The sequence below is a fragment of the Ambystoma mexicanum genome, chromosome 2q (genome assembly GCF_040938575.1).
Source record: "Ambystoma mexicanum isolate Mex_15411 chromosome 2q, UKY_AmexF1_1, whole genome shotgun sequence".
Classification (NCBI taxonomy): domain Eukaryota; kingdom Metazoa; phylum Chordata; class Amphibia; order Caudata; family Ambystomatidae; genus Ambystoma; species Ambystoma mexicanum.
This window is the reverse complement of record NC_090924.1, coordinates 108,422,095-108,437,170: the sequence shown is the minus strand read 5'-3', so window position 1 is coordinate 108,437,170 and position 15,076 is coordinate 108,422,095. Positions and strand designations below refer to the sequence as shown.

Below are 15,076 nucleotides of genomic sequence, written 5' to 3'. Positions count from 1 at the left end.
ACTCAAGGGGAACATTTGCAATGAATGCTATGGATGCCCCCGTGCCTCGAGTAGAGTGTGCTCTTGGCCTAAAGGGCAGTTCTCTCTTAGCAAGAGTATAGCAGAGAGTGATGCATTGAACAATCCATCTAGAAATAGTGGATTTTGAAACTGCATCTCCTTCTCTTCCTGCTGCCACCGAGACGAAGAACTGATTAGTCTTCCTCAGTGGTCTGGTTCTTTCCATGTAGAACATGACCGCTCTGCGTACATCTAGTGTGTGCAGAGTTCTTTCTCCCAAATTGGAAGGATTTTGAAAGAACGTTGGTAGTTCTATAGACTGGTTTACGTGGAATTTAGAAATAAATTTCGGAGCAAACCTAGGGTGAGTGCGTAGAACCACTTTATCTTTGTGAACTGTAACGAAGGGGTCTAGAATAGAAAGAGCCTGAAGTTCACTTACTCTCCTGATGGAGGTGATAGCTATTAAAAAAGCAGTCTTAAGCGTGAGGTGTTTAAGAGATGCTTTGTGCATGGGTTCGAATGGAGAGCCCATGAGTCTGGTGAGTACCACATTAAGGTCCCATCCGGGAGCTGGGTCAGCTATCGGGGGGTGTATTCTCTTTACTCCCTCCATGAAGGCCTTTATAACAGGGATCCTCCACCACGACACTTTGAGTTGGGAAGTGGTGTATGCAGAAAGTGCAGCTAGGTGGACTTTAATGGAGTTAAACACTAGACCTGAATCTAATAGGTGGGTGAGGTATAGGACCACATGTGTGGGAGAGCAGTCAATAGGGTTGATGCTTTTACTCCTGCACCAGATGACAAATCTTTTCCACTTGCTAGAATAGCAGTGGCGAGTGTTCGGTTTTCGGGCTTCCCTGAGGATGTCCATGCATCTTTGCGGGAGTTGTAGATGTCCGAACTCTATGATCTCAGGAGCCAAGCTGCTAAGTTCATGTTCTGGGGGCATGGATGCAGCGTCCTGCCTTTGTCCTGAGACAGCATGTTGTACGTGCAGGGGAGTTTTACTGGGGGGGATAGAGACTTCTCCATCAAGTGAGCGAACCATGGTTGTTGTGCCCACATTGGGGCCACTAGTATCATGGTCACTTGTTCCTGGTGCATCTTGTGCACCACTTTGTTGAGAAGGGGAGTCGGGGGAAAAGCGTAAACAAATTTCCCTGACCATTGCATCGACAGACCGTTCCCCTTGGATTGGTTCTGGGGGTACCTGGAGGCGTAACTTAGGCATTGTGAGTTTTCCAGGGTTGCGAACAGGTCTATTTCTGGGAATCCCCATTGTGTGAAGACGTCGAAGACGATGTCTTCGTGCAGGCGCCATTCGTACTCTTTGGGCAGGGGGAAATCTCTGCTGAGGCTGTCTGCTAGCAGATTGAGTTCCCCGGGTACATGTAGTGATAGTAGGAACATGTTCTGTTTGAGAGCCCACTTCCATATATTCTGGGCAAGCTTGGACAGGCCTGGAGAGTGGGTGCCCCCTTGCTTGTTGATGTAGTACATGGCTGTGGTGCTGTCTGTAAGGACCATTACTGTTTTGCCTTGTAGGTGTTCCTGGAAGGCTTTTAGCGCCTTGAACACAGCTAGTAGCTCCAGTAGATTTATGTGTTTGGATGCTATGTTCGGAGTCCACACTCCGTGAGCAGTCTGATGGGATAGGTGCGCCCCCCATCCTGTGAGGGATGCGTCTGTGGTTAGAGTGGCTTCCGCCGCGGGTGTGGCAAAGGGTTTCCCTTTTTCCATGTTTTCCTTTGTCCACCACGGAGCGAGAGAACTAAGGCCTGCGAGACCACAACTAGATCCTCCCATAGTCCGCTGGCCTGACACCACTGGCTGTTGAGCCACTCTTGCATTGGGCGCATGCGCAGACGCGCGTGAGGTACCAAATAAATACACAAAGCCATCATTCCTAGCAAGCGCATTGCTTTGCGTACCGTCACCTCTCGACCGGTTACATATTGAGGGATTTAAAACAGCATGTTTTGGACCCTCTCTCTGGAGGGGAAGACGAGGCCGTCCTTTGTTTGAATTAGAGCCCCTAGGAATTGCTTGATTTGACTGGGGTCTAAACGGGACTTCTTTTCGTTGATGGAGAAGCCCAACTGGAACAAAAGGTCTACTGTCTTTTGGGTATTGGAGAAGCATGTTTCTTAAGAATCCCCTGTTATGAGCCAGTCGTCGAGGTAAGGGTAAACTGGGATGGACAACCTGCGCAGGTGGGCCGCTGCCACTGCCAGCACCTTCGTGAATACCCTTGGTGCTGATGCTATGCCGAAGGGTAGCACTTTGAACTGGTAGTGTTTGCCCTCTATCATGAACCTGAGGTATTTTCTGTGCGCTGGCAACATTAAAATATGAAAGTATGCATCTTTCATGTCCAATGTTGTCATGTAATCTCCCTGAGAAAGCAGTGGGATTACTTCCTGTAAGGTTACCATACGAAACTTTTGGGGTTTGATAAAGTTGTTCGCTGGGCGCAGATCTAATACAGGGCGCATGGTTAGATCCTTTTTGGGTACAAGGAAGTACACTGAATAAATACCTTCCGTTACCTGAGATAGAGGCACGACCTCTATGGCTCCTTTTTCCAGTAGTTGTTGTACTTCTTGGAGAAGGATGGCAAGATGTTCCGGTGTCATGCGACGTCCCCTCGGGGGTCTGTAGGATGGGGAACTGTTGAATTCGATACAGTATCCGTGGGCTACGGTGGACAGTACCCAACGGTCTGACGTTATCTCCTCCCATGCAGGAAGAAAGGATGTTATCCGGCCCCCGACCGGTGTTGCATGGGAGGGGACGCGAATCTTCGCGTCACTTGGAGTTGTTGGGGGCTTGGGAGCCTCTGGGGGTGGATCCCCGACCCCTCCCTTTGCCCCGGCGTTGGCCTCTTTGGCTGTACTGCCCACTATTGGTTTGGTAATTGGTGGCAGGGTATTGCTGATGTTGATTTTGTTGTTGGTGTTGGCGTTGGCCACGAAAAAAGCGTTTGTTGCCATAGCCGCGCCTGGTAGTGGGCTTAGAGATCTGGTCGAGAGTCTTGATAGTGTCGAACTCTTTTTTAGCCATCTCTAGGGCTTCATCTACCGCTTTTCCGAAGAGGTTAGCGTCCTCGACAGGTTTATTTATCAAAGACGCCTGTGTCTCTGGTTTAAAGCCTGAGTTGCGCAGCCATACATGGCGCTTTAGGAGTATTCCTTGTACCAAGGAACGTCCTGCTGTTTCTGCCGCGTCCAGAGAGTTTTTAACAATGCTCTGGTTCACTTGGGTTCCTTCGCCAATAGTTGACAGTAGGCGCGTACGTAAAGGCTCCGGTGCTTCCTCGGCGTCTTTTCGCAGTTTGGCCCACTGCGCGTCTGCGTAGCTTGCAAGCAAGGAATTGTTGTTGGCAATTCTTGCTGAGAAGGCAGCCGAGGAAGTAACTCTTTTTGCAAGGGCATATAGCCTCTTGCCCTCCTTGTCAGGGGGTGCCTCACTGGTGGAAAGTGGTACCCCTGCCCTCTTTCTAGTATTAGAAACCACTAGGGAATCAGGAATGGAATGTCCCCTAATGTAGAGGGGGTCTGAGGGTGAAGGAGTGAAAAGTTTTTCAATCCGTGGATTGACCCCTCTGATCATAGCGGGAGTGGACAGCGAAGGTATGATCCTTCTCTTCACTGAAGCGAGGAGTGGAATGGTCTGGCTGACCGGGGGTTTTTCCTTAATCACTCTTTCTACAAAGTCCAATTCTGGAGAGAGTTCCCCGGTGTAGAGTTCGAAATGCGCTGCTGCTCTGCGCAACAGTGCATTGAACGTCGGCTGATCGTCAATTGGAGACGTGTTCCTAACTGGAGAATTGTCCGGAGGAGTTAGGTTTAGGACATCAGTGTCGGAATACACTGATGGTGATTGCCAGGGGTGTGAAGGTCCCTCTTCTGGGTTAACCCCGAAGCCTTCTTCTATAATGTCTGTTCTGTCTTCCAGACATTCCTCCTGGTTCTGTTCTTCATTGTCCATGAAATCATCTTCTTCCTCGAAGTCTTGCTCCTCCCCAGTGAGGTCATATACATCTTGGAAGTCTGAGGCTGTGTCCTGCTGGGGATTGACTAGCCTCGGATTTTTGGCCCTGGGGTCCTCCTGAGGCCCTTCTCTGGTCCTCTTGTGTGTTTGAGAGGCCTGGGTGCTCATGAACTTTTCCATCCTCTCCATACAGAGGTGGAGTCTTTCCATAGTTTCATGGGGTACCCCAGAGCGGTCTGGCGGGGGAAACATAGGGTTATCTAACTCGAAATGGCTCGACCTCTCCCAAAGCGTAGAGGAAAGTGTCCCGTCGCCCTCCGAAAAACCTTCTGGTGTGTCGGGAGACTCCCTGCCTGAAGGGGGTAGTCCCTGCTTCCCTTCGGGCTTTTTCGGCGTATCCTTTAACTTATGCGTAACGCTCGACGAAATCTTCGGCGTACGCTTTTGGGCGTCGGCTACAGCGATCCTTGCTAAGCTATCGGCGACTCGCTTGTCGGCGACTCGTTTGTCGGCGGAAGCTTGAGTTTTCGACGCTATGGGTATCGAACGCTCTACGGCGGTCTGCGCTTTCTGTTGATGCGCACCGGCCGATGGTTTGGTGGCAGCGCCCTTGTTTGCCGAAAGCCCAGTCGCAGGTCGCGGCTGCGGTTGCGAGAGGGGCTTCGAACCCGAACGGTCCGAGGAGGCCGCCGGTGGAACCTGCGTCTCCTTGGGCGCCGAAGGTCTTTTCGACTTCGTCGAAGAAGAGCCGGGGGTTGTGTGTTTATGTGGATCTTTGTGTGCGTCTGTGTCGCCGGGGTGTTCATCCCCATAAGCAGGGCGTGAGCCGAGCCCGTCGGGGCTGGGGACAGACGACGAAGCGCGTAAGCGCTCCTTAGAGGGGGTTTCGACTTCCGTAGCGGAGGTCGTGTTATCGCGTTCCTCGTCACTGTCGGTGGTAGCAGCGGCGGGTGAACCTTCGGCCTTCGACATCGCGTAGGCCGCCCACCTTTTAACCCTTCGGTCTTTGAGTTTTAGGCTTAAGAAGCCGACAAGCCGCGCACCTTTCCTCCTTGTGATCGAGGGGCAAGCAGCGGTTACACCGTGAGTGCTTGTCCTTCCAAGTGAATTTGCCTTTACAAAGTGGGCAAAACCTAAACGGTGTCCTCTCCATAGCCGAGGCAATAAATCGCGATAAACACCCCAAGGGAAAGGAAGGGGAAAGGGAAAGGCATTCTCAGAAAAGACCCAGAGATGTCCCACGACCCCACTCTCCCTACTGTATATGGCCTGCGAGGCCAGGCCACGTGTTCGGCAGCGCCGAAGGATTTCTTCCGCTCGACCCTCCGTCGAAGATTCTTTTCGGCGGAGAACAGCTTACAACTGCGTCGAGGGAGGGATTATAAATATTAGAGAAAACACGACCAGAGGTCGAGGAGTTGCAATGTCTCTCGAGGAGCTCCGCGTGAAGGCGACCAGAAGCTGGGCGGAAAAAAACAATCTGAGGGACCTCGACGCGTGAGGGATTGTGGGTACAACGCACGTCACTATAGGGATAGTGTTTCAGACACGCCTTGTCGACGTCCCCTTTTCGACTACGAAAAACAAAATACAATACTCCGCAGTGACCACTGGATGTCGGACCTATGCACAGCATGTGATTCTAAGCAGATTAACAAACATCAGAAATCTATATATATCTATATATATGACAATGCATTACTTACCGTAAAAGCATTTCTGATGGTTGTATCTGCTTAGATTCACATGCGGTGCATAGGTCCGACATCCAGTGGTCACTGCGGAGTATTGCATTTTGTTTTTCATAGTCGAAAAGGGGACGTCGACAAGGCGTGTCTGTAACACTATCCCTATAGTGACGTGCGTTGTACCCACAATCCCTCACGCGTCGAGGTCCCTCTGTTTGTATTTTTCTGCCCTGAGGGAGCCTTCTAAACGTGAGTGAGTACAGAAAAGAGAGAAATATAGAAAAGGATGTCTATGTTCCTTCCATCCCAGCGGGGAGGAAGGGTGGGCGCATGTGAATCTAAGCAGATACAACCATCAGAAATGCTTTTACGGTAAGTAATGCATTGTCTTCTGATGTTTGTTAATCTGCTTAGAATCACATGCTGTGCATAGACTAGCGAGCAGTACCCAGAGTTGGCGGTGGGTTATGAGAAGGAACAGTACAGAAAAGAGGTCTTAATACTGCCTGTCCCACCTGGGAGTCAGATCTAGAGTGTGCATCTAGACAGTAGTGTTTTGTAAAGGTGTGCACAGAACTCCAGGTAGCCGCTTTGCAGATTGACTCAAGGGGAACATTTGCAATGAATGCTATGGAAGCCCCAGTGCCTCGAGTGGAATGTGCTCTTGGCTTGAAGGGTAGTTCTCCCTTAGCAAGAGTGTAACAGAGAGTGATGCATTGAACAATCCATCTAGATATAGTGGACTTTGAAACTGCATCTCCTTCTCTTCCTGCTGCCACAGAGACAAAGAACTGATTAGTTTTTCTCAGTGGTCTGGTTCTTTCCATGTAGAACATGACAGCTCTGCGTACATCCAGTGTATGCAGACTTTTTTCTCCCAAGCTGGAAGGGTTTTGAAAGAACGTTGGTAGTTCTATTGACTGGTTTACATGAAATTTTGATATGAATTTTGGTGCAAACCTAGGGTGTGTGCGTAGAACCACCTTATCTTTGTGAACTGTTACGAAGGGGTCTAGAACAGAAAGAGCCTGTAGTTCACTTACTCTCCTAATGGAGGTGATAGCTATTAGGAAAGCAGTCTTAAGAGTGAGGTCTTTAAGAGTTGCCTTGTGCATGGGTTCGAAAGGAGGGCCCATGAGTCTAGAAAGTACCACATTTAAGTCCCATCCGGGAGCTGGGTTAGCTATTGGAGGGTGTATTCTCTTTACCCCCTCCATGAAGGCCTTGATAACTGGTATCTTCCACCACGACACTTTAAGTTGGGAAGTGGTGTATGCAGAAAGTGCTGCTAGGTGGACTTTAATGGAATTGAACACTAGACCTGAATCCAGTAAATGGGTCAAGTACAGAACAATGGTAGTGGGAGAGCAGTCAACTGGGTTGATGGTCTTAATTCTACACCAGATGACAAATCTCTTCCACTTGCTAGAATAGCAGTGGCGAGTATTAGGTTTTCTGGCTTCCCTGAGGATGTCCATACATCTCTGCGGGAGTTGTAAATGTCCAAATTCTACGATCACAGGAGCCAGGCTGCTAAGTTCATGGTCTGAGGGCATGGATGCAGTGTCCTGCCCTTGTCCTGTGACAGCATGTTGTACGGGCAGGGAAGTTTCACTGGGGGAGATAGGGACATCTCCATCAAGTGAGCGAACCATGGCTGCCGGGCCCACATTGGGGCCACTAGTATCATGGTAACCTGCTCCTGGTGCATCTTGTGCACCACTTTATTGAGAAGGGGAGTTGGGGGAAAGGCGTAAACAAATTTTTGACCATTGAATCGACAGACCGTTCCCCTTGGACTGGTTCTGGGGGTACCTGGAGGCGTAACTTTGGCATTGTGAGTTTTCCATAGTTGCGAACAGGTCTATTTCCGGGAATCCCCATTGCGTGAAGACGTCTAAGACGATGTCTTCGTGCAATTGCCATTCGTACTCTTCGGGCAGGGGGAAGTCTCTGCTGAGTTTGTCTGCTAGCAGATTGAGTTCCCCTGGTACATGTTGTGATAGTAGGAACATGTTGTGTTTGAGAGCCCACTTCCATATATTCTGGGACAGCTTGGACAGTCCTGGAGAGTGAGTGCCCCCTTGCTTGTTGAGGTAGTACATGGCTGTGGTGCTGTCTGTGAGGACCATCACTGTCTTTCCTTGTAGGTGTTCCTGAAAGGCTTTCAGTGCTTTGAACACCGCTAGAAGTTCCAGCAGGTTTATATGCTTGGATGCTAAGCTCGGAGTCCACGCTCCGTGAGCAGTATGATGGATAGGTGAGCCCACCATCCTGTGAGGGATGCGTCTGTGGTTAGAGTGGCTTCCACTGCGGGGGTGGCAAAAGTCTTCCCTAATAACAGGTTTCCTTTTGTCCACCACCGTAGCGAGAGAACTAGGGCCTGCGAGACCACCACTAGATCGTCCCATTGTCCGCTGGCCTGACACCACTGGCTGTTGAGCCACTCTTGCATTGGGCGCATGCGCAGGCGCGCGTGAGGTACCAAATAAATACATGACGCCATCATCCCTAGCAAGCGCATTGCTTTGCGTACCGTCACCTCACGACCTGCCACATAATGGGGGATCTGAAACAGCATGTTTTGGACCCTCTCATTGGAGGGGAAGACGAGGCCGGCCTTTGTTCGAATTAGAGCCCCTAAAAATTGTTTGATTTGGCTGGGGTCTAAGCTGGACTTCTTTTCGTTGATGGAGAAGCCCAGTTGGTACAAAAGGTCTACGGTTTTTTGGGTATTGGAGAAGCATGTTTCGTAAGAATCCCCTGTTATGAGCCAGTCGTTGAGGTAAGGGTATACCGGGATGGATAACCTGCGCAGGTGGGCCGCTGCTACTGCCAGTACTTTTGTGAATACCCTTGGTGAAGAAGCTATCCCGAAGGGTAGTACTCTGAACTGGTAGTGTTTGTTCTTTATCTTGAACCCGAGGTATTTTCTGTGCGCTGGCAACATTAAAATATGAAATTATGCATCTTTCATGTCTAGCGTTGTCATGTAATCCCCTTGTGATAACAGTGGGATTACTTCCTGCAAGGTCACCATACGAAACTTTTGGGGTTTGACAAAGTTGTTCGCTGGGCGCAGATCTAATACAGGGCGCATGGTTAAGCCCTTTTTGGGTACAAGGAAGTACAATGAATAAATACCTTCTGTTACCTGAGATAGGGGGACAGCCTCTATAGCTTCTTTTTTCAGTAGCTCTTCTACTTCTTGAAGAAGAATGGTGAGGTGTTCCGGTGTTATGTGTCGGTTCCGTGGGGGTCTGTACTTCGGGGAACCGTTGAATTCGATGCAGTATCCGTGGGCTATGGTGGATAATACCCAACGGTCTGACGATATTCCCTCCCATGCTGACAGGAATGATGTTAGCCGGCCCCGACCGGTGATGCATGGGAGGGGACCCGAATCTTCGGGTCATTTGTTGGTATTGGGCGTGGGACCTTTGGGGCTGGAGCCGCGACCTCTTCCCTTGCCACGCCGTTGGCCTCTCTGACTGAACTGGGTGTTGTTACCCTGGTTAGAGGGCCAGTTTGTAGCAGAGTAAAATTGATGATGTTTTTGCTGCTGGCGTTGGCCACGAAAGGAGCGTCTATTGCCATAGCCGCGTCTGTTAGGGGGCCTAGAAATTTGGTCAAGAGTCTTGATGGTATCAAACTCTTTCTTCGCATGTTCTAGGGCCTCATCCACTGCTTTCCCAAACAGATGTGTTTGTTCTATGGGCTTATTTATCAGGGAGGCTTGGGTTTCCGGCTTAAATCCTGAATTGCGTAGCCATACATGGCGTTTGAGAATTATTCCCTGAACCAGGGAACGGCCAGCCGTCTGGGGGTTTTTGCAGCAGGTAGTCTTTGTGTAGTGTTGTGCGAGTCTGTGTGTTTTGTTGTTGCAGTGGAGTGAAGTCTGTATGTCCTGATCTCGGCCTGTGCTGTATTCAGTCCCTTTCACACCTGGCTTCCACTTCATCAACTTCCTACATAACCTTACCTGCCTTCCTTTGTCACTCATACGGCCAGTGTCTATGTTAAAGTCTACAACTTAGAGTGTGGCGAGTGCTAATCTTCAAACAACTCTATATCAGTGAGTAACTGGTAGCAATTATGGGCGGTGAGGGAGTTGGCTGTGGATGCAGATTATGTCCTTATGGGCGTCACTGGTGTTCTGTTTGACTTGGCATTATCCATCTAGTTGTGGTAAGAGTTTCTCTGGTCGGGTCTTGGTGTCATTTTCGGTTTCTGTTTTTCATTTTGAATCTGTGGTGTTGAAGAGCCAGGTTTTTAGTAATTTTCTGAATTGTAGGTGATCTTTGGTGTTTCTTATTTCTTTTGGGATGATGTTCCAGGTTTTTGCGGCATTTTGTCTACCAGATGAAGTAGCTACCTGTACTACCAGGCTTTCTGGTGTTGGATGTTTTGAAAAGTACAGAGGATCAGAAGTAGAAGCTCCATATTTGGCTGTTAGCCACTTATTCACTGCCGGGACAACCTTGGGTGTATCCCAATTGGAAGTTACCCTCCTCTGTAGAGCCCTATGAAATTGGACAATTGGGTCTTCCTGTGGACCTTTATCCAATATGTCCGTTAAATTGTCCTGTTCGAAAACCGTTGTGGGTATGGACCATCCCATATATTGCATGACTAGGTCATGAGTTGTCTAAATGTGCCCTCGGCATGATCTCCTGGATCTGCCTTACCAAAAATCAATCTCGGGGGAAGCGTCAATGCCACTCGCCACATGAAGTCAGTCCTGCAAGTTTTTTATACGAGACTCTTCCGATATGAGTTCCTCTGGAATAGAAGATGCCCCATATTCCAGACCAAATGGTCTTTCCTCCCCAGATGACTCAAATTGAAGAAAGTTTTTAAATACTCTGAGCAAAGTTATAGTGTAAAAGGCTTCTCAAAAGAAGAAGGCGCTATAGACGTCATAATGGGAGCCAACAATGTCGAAATAGTCGATGTTGACGCCGACGGCTTTGACAAAACCGTCGACGTTTTCGAAGCTTTGCACAAAGTTGATGGTTTCGACATAAATGTCGAGGTCTTCAACGATAGTATCGAAGGAATTGGTATATACGGCATCGAGGAGGTAGACACTCAAGGGGTTGATGGCTTCTCATTCGATTTTGGCATCAAGACGCACTCATCGGGCTTGCAGTATGGGTTGTGATGATTTGTGTCTTGGAGGCTTTGTCTCTACTCGAGGGATGAAATGGCTCTCTAGGAGTTTCCATGGCCGGTTCGCAGACTCCGCTCCTGTGCTTCCCAGGTGATTTGTCTGGGATATGGCCCTCTAGGTGTTGTCGATGGGGGCAAAGCCGCCATCTCGAACACCATCATACTAATTCTGAATTCCTCCCATTGAGCCGAGGTACTACGTATTGAGGGACAAGTGACCCATTCGGGTGAACTGGATGAGGAAGTGGACCGTGACCTATGGCGCCTCTTTTTGCCGTGCCTCGAAGACGAGGAAAGATGAGACCCACTTCGCGAACGGGAACCTTTAGGTTTATGACGAGGTGACAATGGCCTCGACTCTTCAGACTATTTACGTTTGGAGGGGGGTAATAGATTTTTTGAGGCTTACCTCTCCAACTTCCTTCTGCGCTCTCTCAAGGCCTTGGCCGTCATCGACATGCATTCGACACTCCGAACACGGATGTTCGGACCCTAGACACCACAGGCAGACCGAGGATTAGATGGAGCCGATGAAAAAGCCATCTAGTCGAAAACGAAACTCGATGAAATTCTCTCAAACTCGAAGAAATCAAGCGTAACGTTACCGAAGCTCTGCAGTGCAGAAAAACTGAACTGAGCAACGGACACTGCGCGCACGAATACCTGCGATGAGGTCAATGTCAAGATGGAGGCCTCATAAGGACATCGACTTAACCAGGCATCAACGCACAGTGCCCTCTACTGAAAGAGCATTGCCGGATATTAGGAAATATCCTAGATAAGGGAAAAAGTGGTAGGACAAAATCCATTTGAAATGAGAATCCTCCCTAACAGGTGGTACAGCTTTATACTAAGTGGAGTCTTGTACTGCCTCAGCTGAATGGTTTTACTAAGCCCCTAGTTGGGCTTCAGAAAAACTGTCATAACGACCACTGGAACAGAAGATCCGAAGCTGAAGACGAGACGCCTACAGACCCTTCCAGTAACAGTGAAGCGACCACTACTGTCCTGACCCTGTTTTCTGATAGACAGGAGCTCCGAACAAGCCCAAGACGAACTGCAGATCGAACCACCTCCCAAACGCCCTGGTGTGCTTTGACCTTCCAGGGCTGCAAAACGCGAGCACCAGGGGACCTCTGACCCATTTGCAGTGTAACGTCTTTGTGTGAATCCAAAGCACTGTAGGTTGAACACCCTCAGGGACCGGAGTCCAGGTCATTGGAGAGAGTAGTGTAGTAAAGTGTTTGAGTGCACTCAGCATTTGTGCAGCCAGAGCCGATTAAGTGGCGAGAAGCTGCATTCTAGTGCTAGACATGGTGCAGTGGTTGTGCGAGATCAGTAGAATGTGTGCAGCAAGCCCAGTTGGACTTGGGTAGTTGCATTCTGGCGGCAGCAGCATTTGTGAATGGTATTGTGTGAAGCTAGGCCGATTAATCCATCGCTGTAAAGACACTGACAATTTCTGGTTAACATGTGCAAAAACAAATATTTGAAACAAGAATAAAATGCATTAGCCGCTAGTTTTGAAAATGTTTCCTTTCCAAAATAGTGAAGACATGCCTCTTAACTTGTAAGGACAGTCAGGGTTAATAATGAAGATCCCACGATGGATAACTAACAGTAAGCCATTATAATTGGACACACCCTCACGTGTCAGAAGGAGAAATTAAGTAAACATGATAACAAGGAAATGCTCCTACCTTAGTCACGTTTCTAGTTAGTCTCCCGATGTATACTTTAGTTGGCCGGGGGCTCGGACTGCGTCGTTTTCGTTCCTTCTCATCTCTCTTAGGGGGCTTCGATCTGCGGGAAAACAGCATATCCAGTGTGAGCATCTATTCATACCAATGACCATTACTTGATGCATTATTCATATAGCGTGTATATTTGGGCTAGGTACAGCCTCATTACTAATACACCCATGTGTAGGCTTATATGGGCGTTTATTAGAACAAGGTTCTGGCAGCGTGATCAGAGAATATGGGTGCATAAAGACCAAGTCAGGTGAAGCCTGAAGAGGATACATGGAAAGTTATATAGAATTTTGTCGGGTCTGCATGTAACAGCCAAGTGCTACACTGTGCATGAACTAGCAGATTCAAGTAATGCAGAGATGTTGCAAGGTAAGAATTGATGTAGTAACACAGACTACACAACACTTCTCTGCTTGGTATTCGGTAACCCACCTTTTGGTATAAGTCTGCAATGCACAAGTTGGTAGTGGGACTGAGCATCCAGGCCTAGCTCAGGAGTGGTGTTGGGGAGAATTCTCAGAAACGTGCCAATTCCCTCTACCTTAGAGGCCCCCAGCAACTTTGCTGGATTTTGAGGACTTGATTTTTTTTATCCTGCGAGTGAGACCCTTTTTCCCCCACTCTCACGTAGTTTAATGTGATATCTGAGCTGTGTGTTTCTTTTTGCTATGGAGCCTGACAAAGTTTGACGGCCCGGCGATACAGAAATGCCCCTGGTGCGGACAGGAAGAGGCTGGGTTGCTGCATATGTTCTGGGCTTGTCCGGAGGCGAGGAGGTTTTGGACAGAACTGAAAATATGATTGGCAGATAGAGTGGTTAAGCTAGGTGGTGGAGTTGGCGTGGGCATGCATGCTTGGGGGCTTTACCAGACAACGTAACCCGAGGCATATCAGTAATATGAAGGACTTGGCTTACATGTTGGCCAAGCAGAGAATTGCTATGTGCTGGAAAGAGGCCCAGCAGCCCAAAATTGAGAAGTGGTGGGCAGACCTGTTGAAGTGGGCAGAAGCAGAAAAGGCTGCCTGGTACGATGCAGCCACTAGGGGAGGGGAAGAGGAGGTGGGTTCCCTAATAGCATGGAGGCAATTGGTGGCCTCAACGGTGGGCCCTTCCCAGGCCAACCACAAAGATGATGCCATGGAAGAAACATTGGTAACAATCATGCCTGAGGACGAACAAGGGGGTGGGGGGGACCGAAGAGTGCACTTTTGGAATGTAAAGCCTGAAGATTAATGTAAAACGTCCTTATTGTTTGTAATGTTTGGTGCGTTTATAAAATAATTTAAAAAAATGAAACAAAAAACTTTACTCTGGTGGGGCAATATTAGGCAGTTGCCTACTTGGAACCCAAGGTTTTTTTTTTTTTACAGACTTTTGGACCAAGTGACATTTTGCTGGTTTTGCCGTAACCTTTACTTTCCTCAGGCACACACAGACAATAGAGGTATCGAGGTCTTGCTATGTGACAATACCAACCAGATAGGCCCCAGTAAAACCGCTGCTTGGTTCCAAGACTCGGTCGATTAACCTTTCAAAATTAGCCAGTGCCCCATGTAGATGATAAGCTGTAAATTGGAAAAAGTCCTTCTGAGGGCAAAAAGGCTTGGCTTCGGGATCTAGGCCAGGGCTCAGCAACCTTTGGCTCTCCAGATGTTTTTGACTACGATTATTATTCCACACCATTGACTATGTTGAATGGGGCTGATGGGATTTGTGGTCCAAAATATCTGCCACATGTTGCAGACCTCTTCTATTGGAACCTGCCAGTAATGCTTGGTTAGGTCTAGATTAAAAAGGTTAATGTGGCACCCCCTTTGCGTTTCTACCAATTGGTAGTGTGCAGGAATAAGGTTCAGACATAAGTGTGCCATTGATTTGGTTGGAAACTTATTCATAAAGGTAAAGGAGTTGGAAAAGGGCCTTTTCTATCCCTAAAACTAAGGAGTTACCTGCCTCAAAGAAAACTAAGGAAAACTGTCGGTGGACAAATTAAAATAGTCACCGTCATGTCCCAAAACCCTAATTCGCACGTTAAAACTATTAACTAATGACTAACGTGCAAGGACTCCAAAACTCCAAAGTAAACTAGTAGTGCCCGTCCACTCCCCCCTTAGTCCTAGAGTGGCGACACCAGACCCCCAGAGCGCGAATCCCAACGTGGAAGCTCAGAGCCGAGGCCCTGCAGGACTCGGGACTCCGGGAGGACTTGAGGGAGGAGATTACTGAGTATTTCGACACAAACACTGGAAGCTTTCAATCGGTGGGAACCTTATGGGAAGGCATTCAAAGTAGTTGTGCAGGGCGTAGCCATATCAAAATCCAGAGGGCTCCAAGGGGGCATAGAACGGGAGTTGCAAGAAACGGGGAGTTGGAAGACATAATGCGTAAGGGGGGGCACCTCACAGGAGGATGAGGCAAGGATGAAGCAGCTACAACAAGCCAGCAGTGAGCACTGGGGTAGA

At 48.7% G+C, this 15,076-nt stretch overlaps 1 protein-coding gene across 3 annotated transcripts in view; it reads right to left on the bottom strand.

The window, feature by feature from the left end:
- Nucleotides 1-15,076, bottom strand: part of RNPS1 (RNA binding protein with serine rich domain 1) — a 337,071-nt gene that overhangs the window by 67,915 nt on the left and 254,080 nt on the right. For all 3 annotated transcript variants that reach the window (XM_069646964.1, XM_069646965.1, XM_069646963.1), the window contains one exon: nt 12,560-12,662. In XM_069646964.1, coding sequence (XP_069503065.1) covers nt 12,560-12,662 — 103 coding nt within the window. The remainder of the gene's footprint in view (nt 1-12,559; nt 12,663-15,076) is intronic.